Source organism: Carassius carassius, chromosome 48 (genome assembly GCF_963082965.1).
Source record: "Carassius carassius chromosome 48, fCarCar2.1, whole genome shotgun sequence".
NCBI classification, from domain to species: domain Eukaryota; kingdom Metazoa; phylum Chordata; class Actinopteri; order Cypriniformes; family Cyprinidae; genus Carassius; species Carassius carassius.
The window spans coordinates 130001-150000 of NC_081802.1; the positions used below are offsets into that span (position 1 = coordinate 130001).

At 44.0% G+C, this 20000-nt stretch overlaps 3 protein-coding genes across 3 annotated transcripts in view; 1 reads left to right on the forward strand and 2 right to left on the reverse strand.

The window, feature by feature from the left end:
- Window positions 1-3758, reverse strand: part of LOC132131900 (transmembrane protein 43) — a 13256-nt gene extending 9498 nt beyond the window's left edge. The window contains exons 1-2 of the mRNA XM_059544057.1: window positions 3622-3758; window positions 3398-3535 (exon numbers count right to left, since the gene is read on the reverse strand). Coding sequence (XP_059400040.1) covers window positions 3398-3535; window positions 3622-3633 — 150 coding nt within the window. The 5' untranslated portion in view covers window positions 3634-3758. The remainder of the gene's footprint in view (window positions 1-3397; window positions 3536-3621) is intronic.
- Window positions 3759-5450: 1692 nt separating this feature from the next.
- Window positions 5451-10306, reverse strand: ndufaf3 (NADH:ubiquinone oxidoreductase complex assembly factor). The gene is made up of 5 exons (XM_059542978.1): window positions 10164-10306; window positions 9669-9861; window positions 6152-6218; window positions 5648-5748; window positions 5451-5573 (listed from the first exon to the last, which is right to left on the reverse strand). Exons 1-5 carry the CDS (start codon window positions 10292-10294, stop codon window positions 5487-5489), a joined length of 579 nt encoding a protein of 192 aa, XP_059398961.1. The 5' UTR covers window positions 10295-10306; the 3' UTR covers window positions 5451-5486.
- A 129-nt stretch (window positions 10307-10435) lies between these two features.
- Window positions 10436-20000, forward strand: part of LOC132131055 (NCK-interacting protein with SH3 domain-like) — an 11750-nt gene continuing 2185 nt past the window's right edge. The window contains exons 1-11 of the mRNA XM_059542977.1: window positions 10436-10886; window positions 15019-15131; window positions 16601-16802; window positions 16873-16948; window positions 17028-17617; window positions 17694-17864; window positions 17943-18029; window positions 18792-18930; window positions 18996-19076; window positions 19151-19279; window positions 19364-19456. Of these exons, the coding sequence (XP_059398960.1) occupies window positions 10713-10886; window positions 15019-15131; window positions 16601-16802; window positions 16873-16948; window positions 17028-17617; window positions 17694-17864; window positions 17943-18029; window positions 18792-18930; window positions 18996-19076; window positions 19151-19279; window positions 19364-19456 (1855 nt within the window). The 5' untranslated portion in view covers window positions 10436-10712. The remainder of the gene's footprint in view (window positions 10887-15018; window positions 15132-16600; window positions 16803-16872; window positions 16949-17027; window positions 17618-17693; window positions 17865-17942; window positions 18030-18791; window positions 18931-18995; window positions 19077-19150; window positions 19280-19363; window positions 19457-20000) is intronic.

A 20000-nucleotide genomic window follows, 5' to 3' on the forward strand; every position in this document is an offset into this window, starting at 1 on the left:
AGCGGAATGCCGTGTCTCGCAAAGATGGATTTCATGTGTGTTATCACACAAGCAGAAGATGTATTGGATAGCAACGCAATCTCTGGGTAATCTGACAGATAGTTTATCACCAGCAAATAGTTTCGTCCGTCCAGAAAGAATAAGTCAGTCCAAACTTTCTTCCATGGTTCATCCGGTGGATCAGTGATGATCATTGGCTCCTTTTGTTGCTTAGCATGATGCTTCAAGCACGTATCACAGGTTGACACCATCTTGTAGATGTCTGCGTTTACTCCGGGCCAGTAGATTGCAGTTCTAGCCCTTCTTTTACATTTCTCGGTCCCAAGGTGTCCAGCGTGCAGTTTTTTTAACATCTCCTGTCACAGTGACTGAGGGATAATGATCCTGCCTTGTCTCAGCAGAAATCCCTTAACAACACTCAACTCTGTTCTGATGTTGTAGTACTGAGCACATTTTCCTCTAGGCCAACCTTCATTTAGATGTGTGATGACCAATTGCAGACATTTATCTTTTCCAGTCTCCACTGCAATCTGTTTGAGTTTTGTGTCTGTGACTGGAAGAGCTTCAGCTACCATGTTCACATGCTGAGTCACATCAGCCTCTGTTCCACAGCTCTGGACAGAGCGTCCGCCAGAACTAGATGCTTCCCTTGAGTGTACATTAGCTCCATATCATACCTCTGCAGTCGCATCATCAGTCGCTGGATTCTTGGAGACATTTGGTTCAAGTTCTTTTTAATGATGACAATTAATGGTTTGTGATCTGTCTCTGCCACAAATGTCGGTAAGCCATACACATAGCCGTGAAATTTCTCCAATCCATACACTAAGCCCAGGCACTCTTTTTCAATCTGTGCATAGCGACGTGCCGTCGGAGTCATCGTTCTCGAGGCATATGCGACTGGCCTCCAATTCTCTCCATCTGCCTGCAGTAGAACTGCACCCATTCCATCTTTGGATGCATCTGTCGAGATCTTTGTCTTCTTTGTCGGGTCAAAGAAACTCAGGACAGGCTCTGTGGTGAGGAGAGTCTTCAGTCTTCCCCATTCTTGTTCATGATCGGCTGTCCATCTGAACTCGCCTTTATCGCACAACAGTTCTCTCAAATAAACAGTTTTTGAAGACAGGTTAGGTATGAACTTCCCGACGAAATTGATCATTCCCATCACTCTCAATACAGCTTTTCTGTCTGTGGGTCTGGGCATTTCGAGTATTGCCTGTATTTTACTCTTGTCTGGTTCTACACCCCTTTCTGACAGCTTATCTCCAAGGAACGTGATTTCCTTCGCTCCAAACTGACACTTGTTCCTATTTAACTTGAGCCCATACTTCCTTACACGCTGTAGGACGTCCATGAGCCTCTTGTTGTGCTGTTCTATTGTGGATCCCCACAATACAATGTCATCCACATAAACACGCACACCCTCGATGCCTTCGATTACTTGTTCCATAGCCCTGTGGAATACTTCAGGAGCTGAGGAAATTCCAAATGGCGTGTTGAATGTGCAATACTTTGTGCTGTCCTCATGTAGTTTCAGCTGCCAAAAGCCCTGAGATGCATCCAGCTTCGTAAAAAACTTAGCACCTGCCATCTCACTTATAATTTCCTCCCGTGTCGGAATCTGATAATGTTCTCTCTGTATGTGTGCATTTAAATCCTTTGGATCCATACAAATATGTAAATCACCGTTGGCTTTCTTCACACACACCATTGAATTAACCCACTCCGTAGGCTCTTCCACTTTTTCTATGACTCCCATTGTTGTCATTTTATCCAGCTCTTGCCTCAGCTTTTCACGAAGTGGTGCTGGAACCCTTCTGGGTGCGTGAACTACTGGCTGTGCATCTTTTTTCAACTGTATTTTGTAGGTGAATGGTAATACTCCAAACCCTTCAAAGATGTCTGGAAACTGTTTCACGATTTGTTCCACACTGTTCTGTGTTTCTCCATTATTTATGGTGTATATTCTTCTTACCAGACCCAGATCTTCACATGCCTTATCTCCCAACACAGAATCATGGCCATCTGGAACAACCACAAACATGAGGCAATGTTCTCTGTTTTTAACTTTTACTCTGAGAGTACATGTTCCCTTTGTTGGAATGTTCTGGCCATTATAGGCTTTGAGTTGCACAGTTTTCTGACTTATGCGCGGCTTGATTTTCATTGCTCTGACATCATACTCTGAAATCAGATTGACTTTTGCTCCTGTGTCTAGCTTAAGTGATACTGTTACTCCATTTATTTCCAGAGCAGTCATCCACCTGTCCCGTGCAACACTATTCACATCAGCCTGTTCTGTTCTTTCTTGACTGATATCGGCCTTCTGCACCATTCCAACGAAGAATGTGTCACTGAGGAATGTTTCTTCCACTGCATGCACACGCTCTCTTTGACTTTGTCCACCTTTTGAAAAGCATTGTTTGGCAAAATGATTCTGCCCTTTACATTTAGCACAGACTTTGCCATAAGCTGGGCACTGCTTTGGCAGGTGTCTTTTGCCACATCTCTTACAGTTAAACAGTTCTTTCTGCTGTTTCAGTTTACTCATTCCGCTTTTCTGCATCTTCTCTGTTACTGCAGCTACGGCTGAATTGTCACTCCCGCTCATCTTTGTGTGTTCACTAAAAGTTTTAGCATGCTGAATAGCTATCTCACTGGCATGACATATCCGCACTGCTTCATTCAAGGTTAGCTCCGTCTCTCTCAAAAGCCTCTCTCTCACTTTTTTATCATTGATGCCGAACACAATTTGGTCACGAACCATTGAATCTTGCAACAGTCCGAAATTGCATGTTTTAGCTTTCAACTTTAAATCAACTAAGAAACTGTCAAACGTCTCTCCTTGTTGTTGTAGACGAGAGCGAAAAACATACCTCTCAAAAGTCTCGTTTTTTCTTGGTGTGCAGTGTACATCAAACTTTTCCATCACCACGTCATATTTGCCTTTGTCCTCGGCCTGTGCAAACACGAGTGTGTTAAACACTTCTATTGACTGAGGTCCCGCGACGGTGAGAAGCAATGCAATCTTGCGTGCATCCGACGCTTCATCCAAGCCCACTGCTTGCAAGTACAGCGTGAATCTCTGTTTGAACATTCGCCATTCGTGATCAATGTTTCCAGTCCAGTTTACAGCGTCAGGCGGTTTAACACTTTCCATGACCACTCCTGGTACCATGTAATGTTTCTTATTTCAATGAAGAAACTGTTTGTAATTAAACTTATCTTTTAATTCAGTTTCAGGTTGCGAGCAGGAACAGCAACAACACATGTGATGGTCTAACTCTCTGTCTCTGTATACTACAGGCAAGTATAATACTGACACCTAGTGGTTAGTTTCTATACCACTACACTATCACTACATGCGGGACTAACCGACCGAATGATCGGGTCTCACCTCATTCGTGAAGAGCACGTAGAACGACAGCGCGAACAGACAGACGCCCGCGATCACGCCGCCGGTGCTCGCGCTCAGACGCTCCAGGAACCCGGGGGACCGGTCCGCGTGAACGCGCGTGTGCTGCTCACCTGAGAACTGACGGATGACAGGTGAACACAGACAGACAGAAAGACAGACAGACATTAGTGTTAGCAGTGCAGGATCTTATGAATGCGACTTACTGTTTCCGTCATTCTGTGTGTTTCAGGCCCGCGAATGCAAAGACTGTAACTTCAACAACTCCGCCGAAAAAAAATAAAAGTCCTGCTTCTGATTAAACTATCGCTTTAAAACGAGCTTACACTGGAGAAAGAGCGAAACTTCCTAAACCTGACTGGTTAAACGAGTCGAGGAAGTGTCAGGAGCGAAGCATGCTGGGAAATGTAGTCACTTTCGCGCCGAGCATGCTGGGAAATGTAGTTATACATCAAAATTGTAATATTATCGAAACTGAAACTGAAAAATGTAGCAGATGTGTTTAAATCTTGAGCTCACGCTAGATCTGTGTGTGATGACCGGTGATCTGTGTGTTTTACCTGGACTGAGGAGAGAGTGCCTCAGTTCCCCTCTGGAGGAGGTATATATATATATATATATGAAACACACACTAGTGTCCCTGTAGGTGTAATGGCTACAGACTTTATTTTCTATCCCCTTTCTCTAACCGTCCTGCTCATACAAAACTACAGGCATTTTTAGATTCAATTCAATATCGCTTTATTGGCATGAATATAATGATAAAATATTGCCAAAGCTGTACATATATAGAAAAAAATAAAATAAATAATAACAATAAAAATAATTAAATGAACATCACAGTAATGGAACTGAATATTATAACATCTTAGTCTTTAACTTGCATAGAAACACAGAAACATACTAAGGAGCACAGTAGGGTCAGACCCAGACAGCAAGCAGTTTCGGCCCAGAACCGGCCCGTGTGAAATCCATGCGGGCCAAACGTGGGCCAGACGTTCACCTGCTGTCTCTCTCTGTCTCGCTCACACACACACACACACACACACACTAGACTGTGCTCACTGAGCCTGTACTTGCTCAGGATCCGTCTCTGCTTTTTGTCTCTGAAGATAATCTTCACATTCATAATCAGATTTTAGAGTTCGATAGAATTGTAATTTACTTTGTGCTTTAGTTTCTTGATCCCAATGTTCTAGATATGTATTTTTAGATCGATTTCGATTCTACATTATACACTATATTCTCTATGACTTGTAAGCTTGGGGACCAGGAAATCTCCCAAAAAAGTCATGATTTACTGGTATTACTATGCTTTTGGGGTCATTTGGCCCTCATAATGTAGGGAAAACCAGTACAGGCATGCACACACACACACACGGTTCTGTAAGTTCATGTCCTTCATCCTGAACATTGAGGAGAACAATCCTCGGACATATTACGACATGGACCCACACAGAACCACCTGAGAGATGATGTCATAGAGTTCACAGGTCACGCTCTGGCCCTTCACATCAGTGATGAGTGAGCAATGCAAGGAAACACACTAGAAACACAATTCTACACTTTGTAATATAGAGATAATATACAGAATCAGTTAAATGTAACACTTCACGTGCTAGTTTCTTTTGAGAGGTTGCTAGGGTGTTCTTGATAGTTGCTAGGGTGTTTTTAAGGGGTCATATGATACAAGCTCTTGATCTGTAGATGCAAAGATGCAAAGACTAAAGTCTCAAATCCAAAGAGATATTCTCTATCAAAGTTTAGACTCGTCCACACCTGAGATTTGGAAAAGAGCTACACAAATAAACGATTGACGGTATGCAGCAGTTGTGGAGCTAATAAAGACGTGCTCACGATGAAGAGAGTGTGTTTGTGTCTGATTACACATGAGCTCAGATTGAGCCGTTATCACAGAGGACAGAGACAGATCAACAAACTGGACACACACACACACACTCATGTAATAATACCTTGAATCTGTGTTTATTCACTCTACACTCACACACACTACATTCAGAGATCATGTGACACGCTGTAATGAGATGACATGTTTTCCCAGAGTTCTCTGTTACTCGGCCGCAGGAGGAGGGATCAGGCCGGCCGCTGCTAACCGTCTCTCGCTGGACAGGAAGTTGAACGTCGCACATGCATTTGGCTGCGAGGAGAAACACAGCGTTAGCCTGCTGTAACGTGTCTTTGTTCAAGACGAGTGTAGAGACGGTGCTTTACCGTGTCCTGGACCTCCACAGCGATGCCTTTCTTCTTCAGGAAGTCCAGCACGCTTGGATCCAGACGCTCCGTACGAGCCCCCGTCCCCAACACCAGGATCTCTGTAAGACCACCGTCAGCTCGGGTTACTATTCAGAACTAAAACCACCAGAAATAATAATAATGCTCAATTATTTTTAGCTAGTTGCCAAAGCAACATTTCTTGTTTACATTAAGTATCAAAATCACTGAAATTAAACCAAGACTTCATTAAACATTATATAGACGTTTAAAACTAAAAAATTACCAAAAAAAATTACTTAAACTTTTTAACAGAATATATAAAAATGAAATCGAAATTGAAATGGTAACTAAAACTATAGTATATCAATTGTACTAAAAAAAAAAAAAAAAAAAAAAACCTCATTACCTAAAATAAAAAATACATCAACTGAAATAAAATATCTTAAAAAAGATTTTATTTCAGCTTGTTGCCAAGGCAACTCACTGTCAGTGTTTACTCACCGATGCGTGGCTCCAGCAGGTAAAACAGAGACAAACTCTCCACTGTGATGTCTGTGTGATGACCCACCTGCAACAACACACACACACACAGTGAACACTCACACACACTAATTCAGACTGCACAAAAGACTGCTTTTTAAGTTATCTTCCTGATGTATCCAAATTCCTTAGCATATCCAAAACCTCAGAACAACTTGATGATGTAACAGAAACTATGGACTCTCTCTTTTCTAGCACTTTAAATAAAGTTGCTCCTCTACGCTTAAGGAAGGTTAAGGAAAACAGTTTGACACCATGGTATAATGAGCATACTCGCACCCTAAAGAGAGCAGCCCGAAAAATGGAGCGCAGCTGGAGGAAAACAAAACTAGAGGTATTTCGTATTGCTTGGCAGGAAAGTAACATATCCTACAGAAAAGCATTAAAAACTGCTAGATCCGATTACTTTTCTTCTCTTTTAGAAGAAAACAAACATAACCCCAGGTATTTATTCAATACAGTGGCTAAATTAACGAAAAATAAAGCCTCAACAAGTGTTGACATTTCCCAACACCACAGCAGTAATGACTTTATGAACTACTTTACTTCTAAAATCGATACTATTAGAGATAAAATTGCAACCATTCAGCCGTCAGCTACAGTATCACATCAGACAGTGCACTATAGACCCCCTGAGGAACAGTTCCACTCATCCTCTACCATAGGAGAGGAAGAATTGTATAAACTTGTTAAATCATCTAAACCAACAACATGTATGTTAGACCCTATACCATCTAAGCTCCTGAAAGAGGTGCTTCCAGAAGTCATAGATCCTCTTCTGACTATTATTAATTCCTCATTGTCATTAGGACATGTCCCCAAAACCTTCAAACTGGCTGTTATTAAGCCTCTCATCAAAAAACCACAACTTGACCCCAAAGAACTAGTTAATTATAGACCAATCTCGAATCTCCCTTTTCTGTCCAAGATACTAGAAAAGGTGGTATCCACACAATTATATTCCTTCTTAGAGAAAAATGGTATATGTGAGGATTTCCAGTCAGGATTTAGACCGTATCATAGTACTGAGACTGCTCTCCTTAGAGTTACAAATGATCTGCTCTTATCATCTGATCGTGGTTGTATCTCTCTATTAGTTTTATTGGATCTTAGTGCTGCGTTTGACACAATTGACCACAACATTCTTTTGCATAGACTTGAACACTTTGTTGGCATCAGTGGAAGTGCATTAGCATGGTTTAAATCGTACTTATATGACCGCCATCAGTTCGTAGCAGTGAATGAGGATGTATCCTATCGATCACAAGTGCAGTATGGAGTACCTCAAGGCTCAGTACTAGGGCCGCTACTCTTCACGCTTTATATGTTACCCTTGGGAGATATCATCAGGAAACATGGTGTTAGCTTTCACTGTTATGCTGATGATACTCAGCTCGGTGGCCCGGTGAAACACACCAATTTGAAAAACTAATGGATTGCATAGTCGATATAAAAAACTGGATGACGAGTAATTTCTTACTGCTAAATTCTGAAAAAACAGAGGTGTTAATTATAGGACCTAAAAACTCTGCTTGTAATAACCTAGAACACTGTCTAAGACTTGATGGTTGCTCTGTCAATTCTTCGTCATAAGTTAGGAACCTAGGTGTGCTATTTGATCGCAATCTTTCCTTAGAAAGCCACGTTTCTAGCATTTGTAAAACTGCATTTTTCCATCTCAAAAATATATCTAAATTACGTCCTATGCTCTCAATGTCAAATGCAGAAATGTTAATCCATGCATTTATGACCTCAAGGTTAGATTATTGTAATGCTTTATTGGGTGGTTGTTCTGCACGCTTAGTAAACAAACTACAGCTAGTCCAAAATGCAGCAGCAAGAGTTCTTACTAGAACCAGGAAGTATGACCATATTAGCCCGGTCCTGTCAACACTGCACTGGCTCCCTATCAAGCATCACATAGATTTTAAAATATTGCTTATTACTTATAAAGCCCTGAATGGTTTAGCACCTCAGTATTTGAATGAGCTCCTTTTACATTATAATCCTCTACGTCCGCTACGTTCTCAAAACTCAGGCAATTTGATAATACCTAGAATATCAAAATCAACTGCAGGCGGCAGATCCTTTTCCTATTTGGCGCCTAAACTCTGGAATAACCTACCTAACATTGTTCGGGAGGCAGACACACTCTTGCAGTTTAAATCTAGATTAAAGACCCATCTCTTTAACCTGGCATACACATAACATACTAATATGCTTTTATTTTCCAAATCCGTTAAAGGATTTTTAGGCTGCATTAATTAGGTAAACCGGAACCGGAAACACTTCCCATAACACCCTATGTACTTGCTACATCATTAGAAGAATGGCATCTACGCTAATATTTGTCTGTTTCTCTCTTATTCCGAGGTCACCGTGGCCACCAGATCCAGTCTGTGTCCAGATCAGAGGGTCACTGCAGTCACCCGGATCCAGTACGTATCCAGACCAGATGCTGGATCAGCACCTAGAAAGGACCTCTACATCCCTGAAAGACAGCGGAGACCAGGACAACTAGAGCCCCAGATACAGATCCCCTGTAAAGACCTTGTCTCAGAGGAGCACCAGGACAAGACCACAGGAAACAGATGATTCTTCTGCACAATCTGACTTTGCTGCAGCCTGGAATTGAACTACTGGTTTCGTCTGGTCAGAGGAGAACTGGCCCCCCAACTGAGCCTGGTTTCTCCCAAGGTTTTTTTCTCCATTCTGTCACCGATGGAGTTTCGGTTCCTTGCCGCTGTCGCCTCTGGCTTGCTTAGTTGGGGACACTTCATCTACAGCGATATCGTTGACTTGATTGCAAATAAATGCACAGACACTATTTAACTGAACAGAGATGACATCACTGAATCCAATGATGAACTGCCTTTAACTATCATTTTGCATTATTGACACTGTTTTCCTAATGAATGTTGTTCAGTTGCTTTGACGCAATGTATTTTGTTTAAAGTGCTATATAAATAAAGCTGACTTGACTTGACACACACACAGTGAAAACACACACACAGTGAACAAACACACACACACACACACACACAGTGAACAAACACACACACACACACACAGTGAACACACACACAGTGAACATACACACACACACACAGTGAACACACACACACACAGTGAACACACACATTCAGTGAACACACACACACTCTCACACACACACACACACACACACAGTGAACACACACACAGTGAACATACACACACACACACAGTGAACACACACACACAGTGAACACACACACACACAGTGAACACACACATTCAGTGAACACACACACACTCTCACACACACACACACACACACACACACACATACACACACACACACAGTGAACACACACACACACAGTGAACACACACATTCAGTGAACACACACACACTCTCACACACACACACACACACTCTCACACACACACACACACACACACTCTCTCAGGCTCAGTGCTGCTGGTCTGCTCTCACGTTCCACTGCAGGACGGCCGGTGGCAGGACGGCGCAGGGTCCCATCACTCTGTTCCCGCTGATGTTGAATCCGCGCGGGCTGTAGCTGTAGATGACGGCTCCTCCTCCTTCCTTCTGCAGGAGCGTCACTGTGGTCCTCTGGTAGAGCTCGTCATCGGCGGGACCGAGCCTGTGGCAGCGCACCTGAGACACGCTACAACACAGAAACAACAATACAGTTATGTGCAGCACACAACAGAGCCCGTGTGATGAACACTGCAGCCCACAATGCACTGCGCTTGACCTTCTACTGATTTGATTTGACTTAAAAAGCATTTTTACACACAAAAAATTATTTTATATTCAGAAATCCTTTTATATCTGAGATCACTGCACACCACAAGCATGATAAGGTGATGTTACAATTTAGCAAAGACTGTCTGAATACTGTCTCAGTTTTCGGTTCGCAGAATATACTGTAAACAGAGCACACGAGAGCTGCAGAACACCGTTTACCGGCTCAGAGCCGGAAGAACCCAAGAACCGAGCCGCAGTCCGTGAACGGTTCCCGGTGACAGGAGCCTTGCGCAGCTGACGGCGGCCATGACGCACGGAACCCTCGAGCGCGCGCAGACGGACACGCGCATCGGTGATGACAACATCCTGCGCAATGACAGTTCTCCTGCGCAATTGATCATCTTTAACACTTTATAGGTTCATTGCTGTATATGTTATCGTTCATATTCGCCATTTATTAAATGTTTATTGATCATTTATTTTTATAGTAGGCTACATGTCAATATTCACACATAAATATCCAGTTATTTTTTATTTAAACTCGAGCATCTCAGTATTCCCGTGAATTAGCTGCACAGGTTCTGAGCTCGATTATTTTCCCTGGAGTGCGCGTGACTGCCTGTGCGCGCGCCCGCTGTCGTGTTTACTGGCTGCGGTTCTCCGGCTCGCGCATTTGCACGATCTGAGCGTGTTATGATCGCGCTGCTTGTGTTTATATCGTTGCTCTGAGTGCGACGGACGCGTCAGTGCGGTGGAAACGGCCGGTTGATGATGTATCGCTCCCTGTTCGCCTTCAGCTCGGCGGAGCGGAACGCGCTGCGCTTCCCCGCGGGAGAGTCTTTCCTCGTCCTCGAGCGCAGCAGCGCGCACTGGTGGCTCGCGACGCGCTGCAGCTCCGGAGAGACCGGCTACATCCCCGCCTCATACATCGAGAAAATACCGGTGAGACGGACAAATATATTCGTGTGCGTGCGTGTGTGTGCGTGCGCGCGTGTGTGCGCGTGTGTGCGCGTGCGTGAGTGTGTGTGCGTGCGTGAGTGTGTGTAAATACACGTAATTTGTGTTATGTAATGTTTTAGAATATTATTTTTCATTGTATTTATTATTACATGTTTGTATTTTACATTTGTACGTCATATATAATATTGTATTATATTCCTATATGCAGTTTTTATTTTATTTTTTTATATATATAATTGAATGTAATATTTTATGCAATTTTACAGAATCATATTCAATTTAGTATTTCATGTTTATATTTTTTGTCATATTATATACATTTTTATATCGTATTGGGTTATATTCTAATAACATGTCATTTTTATTTTTATATTATATCAATATATGATTATATTTCTTTATATTTTTTGATTTTCGTAAATTATTGTATTTTTATATGACACTAAATTTTAAAGTTTTTAGAATACAGATCATAGAGTATAATTCAGATTTACATACATATGTTAATATTATAGAATCTTATATTTTTTATATTTGATTTATTATTATTAAGTTTTTATATATTATATTGGGTTGTAGATTAGATTAGATTTAACTTTATTGTCACTGCACATGTAAGGTACAAGGCAACGAAATGCAGTTAGCATCTAACCAGAAGTGCAATAAGCAGAAGTACAGAATATACAAGGTCTATAATATGTACAATAACTATACAGATAAGTATTATAGACATTATTTACAGATTTTAAATACTATAAGCATGATATAGAGATAGGTGTGCTATGAACATACTAAACAGATGGATTATGTAAAAGTGTATGTACACTATAGGCAGAACTATGAACATAATTACACTAGTGCAATGGACAGTAAAGTGCACAGAAAATATTTCAGTGTGACAATGGATTACTCAGTGTTTCTGGATGAACAGACAGTAGTGCAAGTAATAACAAGTTACTGTTTTTAGGTTGTTTTTAATAAATAAATAAATCAGTCAGATGTAGTGTTGAAGAGGGGGAGGAGTCTGTGTGTGTGTGTGTGTGTGTGTGCACGTGTATGGTGTGTGTGTGGGGGGGGGGGTGTCAGAGGGCAGAGTTCAGCAAGGAGATAGCTGTAGGGAAAAAGCTGTTCCTGAATCTGCTGGTCCTTGTCTGGAGGCTCCTGAAGCGCCCCCCGGAGGGCAGGAGGTTAAACAGTCTGTGGTCAGGGTGAGAGGAGTCCTTGAGAATGCTGCGAGCTCGACGTAGACAGCGTTTCCTCTGGATGTCCTCAAGAGCAGGAAGTGGTGTGTCTGTGATGCATTGGGCAGTTTTCACCCCCCTCTGCAGTGCCTTGCGGTCAGTCACTGAGCAGTTCCCATACCAGACTGTGATGCAATGGTCAGGATGCTCTCAATCGCACACCGGTAGAAGTTCACCAGGATGGATGAAGACGGCTGGTTCTTCTTCAGTGTCCTGAGGAAGAAGAGGCGCTGGTGAGCCTTCTTGACCAGGCTGGAGGTGTGTGTAGTCCAGGACAGTTCCTCCGAGATGGTGGTTCCCAGGAACTTGAAGCTGGAGACACGTTCAACAACCATCCCGTTAATGTGGATGGGGTCATGCGTGCTTCCTTTCTTCTTCCTGAAGTCCACAATGAGCTCCTTAGTCTTATTGGTGTTAAGGAGCAGGTTATTGTCAGCGCACCATGTGGCCAGGTGCTGTACCTCTTCCCTGTAGGCGTCTCATCATTGTTACTGATGAGGCCAATCACCGTGGTGTCGTCTGCAAACGTAATGATGGAGTTGGATCCATGCACAGGCTTGCAGTCGTGGATGTAAAGGGAGTAAAGGAATGGGCTCAGCACACAGCCCTGTGGTACGCCAGTGTTAAGTGTGATGGTGGTGGAGTGGGTGTGGCCTGACTGAACATGCTGAGTGAGGCCTGTTGGTCAGAAAGTCCATAATGCAGTTGCAGAGGGAGGTGTTAATGTCCAGGTCTCCAAGTTTTGTGGTCAGCTTGGAGGGAATGACGGTGTTAAATGCTGAACTGAAGTCAACAAACAACATCCTAACATACGTGTTGTTATTGTCCAAGTGTATGAGTGCAGAGTCCAGCACTGTGCATACTGCATCCTCTGTGCTATTCCTGCAGTAGGTAAATTGGTGTGGGTCCAGTGTGGGGGGGAGGCAGTCCTTGAGGTGTGCTAGGACCAGTCGCTCGAAGCACTTCATGATGATGGGTGTGAGTGCTACGGGGCGATAGTCATTCAGGCACGTTGGGGAGGAGTGTTTCAGTACTGGCAGAATGGATGTGGACTTAAAACATGTTAGCACAGTTGCTTGGGTGAGGAACAGTTTGAAAATGTCTGTGAAGACCCCTGCAAGCTGCTCTGCACATGCCCTAAGCACACGTCCAGGAATGCCATCAGGTCAGCAGTCTTGCGTGCGTTGATCCGGCTCAGTGCAGTGTGGACATCTGTGGAGGTGAGTTTGAGAGGTTGGTGGTCTGCTGAGGGTGTGATTTTGGTGGCCGTCTCCTTACTGTCGCTGTTGAAGCGAGCATAAAAGTCATTTAGCTCGTTCAGGAAGGAGACGTCCGTGACCGTTTGAGTGGAGTTGATCTGTATGCCCTGCCACAAGCATCCTTTTCCAGAAACAGATAAATCATGCTTGGGAGGTTTTTATAACCCGGGAGGTTTTTCTGCGTATTCTGCAGCGTGTCTGCTTTCTTGTCCCGCTAGAGGCTCCTCTTACTCTATATATACACACACATACTGTGAGACACACATCAGTGCTGAACTCAGTCTCTGCACAAGATGAATCCGCCTGTGAACGTTTGATCTGATCATGGTAATGATGATGATGATGGTGATGATGGCGGTGATGACGGTGAAGGTGATGGTGGTGATGACGGTGATGATGATGATGGTGGTGACGATGGTGGTGATGATTATGATGTTAATGATGGTGATGATTATGATGTTGGTGATGGTGTTGATGATGATGATGTTAATGATGATGGTGATGGTGATGATGGCGGTGATGACGATGATGATGATGGTGAAGATGTTGGTGATTATGGTGATGCTGTTTGTTGATGATGATGGTGATGATGATGATGGTGGTGACGATGGTGATGGTGTTGATGATGATGATGATGGTGATGGTGATGATGATGATGATGGTGAAGATGTTGGTGATTATGGTGATGCTGTTTGTTGATGATGGTGATGATGATGATGGTGATGGTGTTGATGATGATGATGATGATGATGGTGAAGATGTTGGTGATTATGGTGATGCTGTTTGTTGATGATGATGATGATGGTGGTGACGATGGTGTTGAGGATGATGATGATGGTGAAGATGTTGGTGATTATGGTGATGCTGTTTGTTGATGATGATGATGATGGTGATGATGATGATGGTGGTGACGATGGTGATGGTGTTGATGATGATGATGGTGATGGTGATGATGGCGGTGATGACGATGATGATGATGATGATGGTGAAGATGTTGGTGATTATGGTGATGCTGTTTGTTGATGATGATGATGATGATGATGGTGGTGACGATGGTGATGGTGTTGATGATGATGATGGTGATGGTGATGATGGCGGTGATGACGATGATGATGATGATGATGGTGAAGATGTTGGTGATTATGGTGATGCTGTTTGTTGATGATGATGATGATGATGATGATGGTGATGGTGTTGATGATGATGATGGTGATGATGGCGGTGATGACGATGATGATGATGATGATGGTGAAGATGTTGGTGATTATGGTGATGCTGTTTGTTGATGATGATGATGATGATGATGATGATGATGGTGGTGACGATGGTGATGGTGTTGATGATGGTGATGGTGATGATGGCGGTGATGACGATGATGATGATGATGATGGTGAAGATGTTGGTGATTATGGTGATGCTGTTTGTTGATGATGATGATGATGATGATGATGGTGATGGTGATGATGGTGATGGTGTTGATGATGATGATGGTGATGGTGATGATGGCGGTGATGACGATGATGATGATGATGATGGTGAAGATGTTGGTGATTATGGTGATGCTGTTTGTTGATGATGATGATGATGATGATGATGATGGTGACGTCTCATCAGGCTCCAGAGCAGGACGAGGTGCTGCAGTCTGTTGATCGAGCCATTGAAGCCATTCACAATGTGGCCATGACCAATGGAGGCAAATACAACCTGGAGCAGAGAGACATCCTGCAGTGAGTACAATACATTACATTTATTATATTTTATATTACACATCTATGTTTTATGAAATCATGACATTTTGTTATATTATATAATAATATATTCTTATAATATATAATATTGCTATTTTTATATATCAATATATTCTTACACATTTATAATTATATTAATATATTATTTTAATGCATAATAGTTATATTTTTCTTTATTGTTATATTTTTATATTTATACATTATATTAAAGGGTTAGTTCACACAATAATCTAAATTATGTCATTAATAACTCACCCTCATGTCGTTCCAAACCCGTGAGACCTCCGTTCATCTTCTGAACACAGTTTAAGATATTTTAGATTTAGTCCGAGAGCTCTCAGTCCCTCCATTGAAGCTGTGTGTACGGTCTACTGTCCATGTCCAGAAAGGTAAGAAAAACATCATCAAAGTAGTCCATGTGACATCAGAGGCTCAGTTAGAATATTCTGAAGCATCTAAAATACATTTTGGTCCAAAAATAGCAAAAACTATGACTTTATTCAGCATTGTCTTCTCTTCCGTGTCTGTTGTGAGAGAGTTCAAAACAAAGCAGTTTGTGATTTCTGGTTCACGAACAAATCATTCAATGTAACCGGATCTTTTTGAAACAGTTCACCAAATCGAACTGAATCGTTTTAAACGGTTCGCGTCTCCAATACGCATTAATCCACAAATGACTTAAGCTGTTAACTTGTTTAATGTGGCTGACACTCCCTCTGAGTTCAAACAAACCAATATCCCGGAGTAATTCATTTACTCAAACAGTACACTGACTGAACTGCTGTGAAGAGAGAACTGAAGATGAACACCGAGCCGAGCCAGATAACGAACAACAGACTGACTCGTTCTCTTTATATAATAAATATTATATTAAATATTATATAGCACTTATAATTGTATATACCGTAATTCCTCAAATAAAAGCCGGGGCCTTTATTTACCTGAATTGCAGAAGGTAACAGGCTTTTATTAGAGACAGGCCTTTATTTCTAATTCCATCTCTTTGATAAGTAATTGTTTTAAATAACCCATTTTAAATTAAAAGCGATAGCGTTCCAGTGGACAGAGATCATAATATTAGCACAGAATCAGTTCGGTTCAGACGCTCTGTGTGTCGGTCTGCTTCACGCTGAATTACACATGCGCTGTATCATCAGCTCCTCGGTTCTCGAATCGGACACGTCTGACAGAAACGCTTCTCGGTTCAGTGTACTGGTGATCTGAAAATCAATGCAAACCGGTTCTTGACTTGAGAGCGAGAAACGCTCCGGCAGTGGGCGTGTACGTTCGTTATCTGGCTCTGCTGCACAAATTTTCCCCCGGCCTTTATTTAAGAGCGTCCTTTATTTGTCTGTGTTGACCACGCCCCCGGCCACTATAAGAGGCCCGGCGTTTATTTGACTACCGGTTTTTATTTGAGGAATTACGGTATATGTGGCCCTCCACAGGAAGTTGATCCACCACAGGAAGGAGACGGTGTCCCGCAGAAGCCCGACTCCATCCGGTCACAAGCAGAAGATCCCGTCCTCCTCCAGTGAGGTGTCACTGAGCCGCAGGCCGCAGCCTCCCAACGGTCTGAGTCGAGCCTACAGCTGCCAGGGCAGCGAGACCACGTCCGAGCGTCCCGCTAGTGTTCCTGGACTCTATCAGGTACAGCAGACACCTGCGCTCTGATGACACCCGTCACTGTGTTCCTGCTGATCGTGTGTTTCTGCCGCAGGTTCCTCCTCAGCCTCGCAGAGCGGCGCCCGTGACTCCGCCTCCTCCGGAGAAACACCGCGAGATACGACGCAACGGTGGGTGTGGGGAATAAACCCCGTTGGACACGCTCACGTTACGCTGCACATGACTGACTGAACGTGTCTCTCTCTACAGATCCAGAAGTGCCACTGAGAGTCTCCTCCACAAGCCCCGCCCCCAGCTCTGTCCCTCCCACTGGACCCTCTCTGTCTGTCAGCTCTGCCTCCTTAGACTCCAGCTCCTCCCACTCTGGTGTTTCCTCGGATGTCAGTCTTCCCAGCGTCAGCAGCACTCCGCCCCCTGTGCCAAAAAGAGGCAAGGCTCCGCCCCCTCCTCTGCCCGACCGATCCCCCCAGGTAGAGCCTTCTAAAAAGAGTTCACAGGCTCCGCCCCCTCCCATGCCTGATCAGTCTCCAGACCCTTCTAAAAAGAGCCCTGCGCCTCAGCCAATCAGTAAACTGCCTGTCGCCGAACACCAATCAGACGCGGAGTGGCCACTGGCTCCGCCCCCTGGTTCTCTCAGTGCTCCTAGTAGCCCCACCCAGTCTGCAGCCGTTCCCATGACGATCGGAGCGGAACTGATCGAACTGGTGCGTAAGAACACGGGCGTTAGTTACGAGCTGTCTCGGGTTGCCGTGGGCGTGGTGGTGGGTCACCTGCAGGGCGTGTTGCCGAGGGCGAGGGCGGACCTGGAGCAGGTGCTGCTGTCTCTGGTGGAGAGTAAGGTTAGTATCTCGTGAGTACTCGAGCCACTCTGTCTCTGGCTCAGCTGCTGAAGCGGTGTCTGGTGTGTGTCGTTAGGATCTGGGCTCGGCGCTGCCGCTCGGACAGGTGTGTCACGACGAGCAGCGGCTGCAGGTGATCTTTAGTGATCTAGCGCGACACCGTGACGACTCGCAGCAGCGCAGCTGGGCTCTGTACGAAGATCACGCGCTCATCGCATGTTACCTGGAGGAGTTACTGCAGATACTGGTGAGGCATGCTCATATCACACTATATCCACATATTAACTGTGTCATGTTTATACAGTAATGTGTGTGTTTCTTTCAGACTGACGCAGATCCTGAGGTGTGTAAGAAGATGTGTCGCGTGAACGAGTACGAGCCGGTTCTGTCGCTGGTGTCGTATTATCAGATGGTGAGCGCTCTGATGATTACACCGAGAATGATAACTATAGCCATAAATGTAATAATAACTATTCTTATAGTGTTAACGATAATGCTAACAATATCTATAACAATAGTAACGATGATTGTAATGAATACCATACTTAACTGTAATGATAGTTCTTAACGGTAACTATAACGATAATGTAGCTATCGTTATGATTATTATTGCAGGTACAGTTGTCATTATAGTTGACGTGATAACTACACATAACCATAACTATAATGACAATTGTAAAAAATAACAAGAAGAATAATGATAACAGCTATGGTAAATATAATAATAATTATAAATGTAATGATTACAATAACGATAACTGTAACAATAGCTATAATGATAACAACAACTACGAGTATAAATATAATGACCACTATATTCATGTCCACCCTGATGAACATTAATATTCTGTTTATTATAAGATCTCTGCAGATGTAAATGCTCGAGCTCTGATTGGCTGTCAGTGTTCTCCTGTGCTGTTATCATTTAAGTGTGGTGTGGACTTCACTATTCACTACTAGAGTGAAGATTAAAACCTTATTGGTATTGGTTTAATTATTGTTATAGTTAACGTTCTAGTTATTGTTACTGTTATAGTTAACATTATCATTGTAGTTATCTTTATAGATGTGTGTAACCTGCATTGTTCTCTTGTTATCATTAAACTCTGCAGTTATGGTCGTAGTTAGTTATTGTTTGTAGTGTGAAGAGTGCTGAGTGTGTGTGATCTCTCAGGAGCACCGTGTGTCTCTGCGTCTACTGCTGCTGAAGGTGTTCGGGGCGATGTGTGGTCTGGACGCGGCGCTCATCTCCACCCTCCTGAACTCTGTCCTGACCATGGAGCTGGCCAGGGACCTGCAGACGGACACTCAGGGTGAGACGCGCTCCTCCTCTGAGCTCATGTGTGTCTGCGGTCAGCTGACTGTGTTCTGTGTGCAGAGCATGAGAAGATGTGCTACAGCGCGCTGCTGATGGCCATGATCTTCAGCAGAGGAGAGCAGATCCCGCTGCATCACTACGGTAAGAGAGACGCTCACGCCGCTGGAGCCTCAGGTACTGCTGACTGCTGACTGACCTGTCTCTCTCTGTCTCAGAGCATCTGAACGCTGATTTCCTGCAGTTCCTGCTGGACGTGATTGAGGACGGCTTGCCCTCTGACCCCACAGAGCAGCTGTCAGACCTCTTCATCAACCTGCTGCTGGCCTTCAACCTGCACCTGAGCGGTACATCACTCAACACAGAACCGTCAGTGTGTCGCTCTCTGTCTCACTCTTGACCTGTGCTTGTGTGTCTGCTGCCCCCTGCAGTCCCGGAGAGTAACATGGTGATGCAGGCGCTGACCAAGAGACACAATGTGAAGATTCTCACTGAGAAACTACTGCTACTGCTCAACAGAGGAGGTGACACACACACACACACACGCACTCACACACACACACACACTCACACACGCACTCACACACACGCACTCACACACGCACTCACACACGCACTCACACACACGCACACACACACACTCACACACACACACACACTCTCACACGCACTCACACACGCACACACACACGCAATCACACACACGCACTCACACACACGCACTCACACACGCACTCTCACACGCACTCACACACGCACTCACACACACACACTCTCACACGCACTCACACACGCACTCACACACACACACTCTCACACGCACTCACACACACGCACACACACACACTCACACACACACACACACTCTCACACGCACTCACACACACACACGCAATCACACACACGCACTCACACACACACTCTCACACGCACACACGCACGCACCCACGCACACACACACAAACATACACACACACGCACTCACACACACGCACACACACACACTCACACACACGCAATCACACGCACACACACACGCACACACACACAAACATACACACACACGCA

Excerpts from the sequence above, each read along its gene's own strand:
- ndufaf3 (XM_059542978.1), bottom strand. The coding sequence starts at position 10,294 with ATGCGCGTGTCCGTCTGCGCGCGCTCGAGGGTTCCGTGCGTCATGGCC. Across the intron at positions 9,862-10,163 it reads GTTCTTCCGGCTCTGAGCCG|CGTGTCTCAGGTGCGCTGCC; the intron begins GTAAACGGTGTT and ends TCTGTGTTGTAG. Across the intron at positions 5,574-5,647 it reads CTGTGGAGGTCCAGGACACG|CCAAATGCATGTGCGACGTT; the intron begins GTAAAGCACCGT and ends TTCTCCTCGCAG.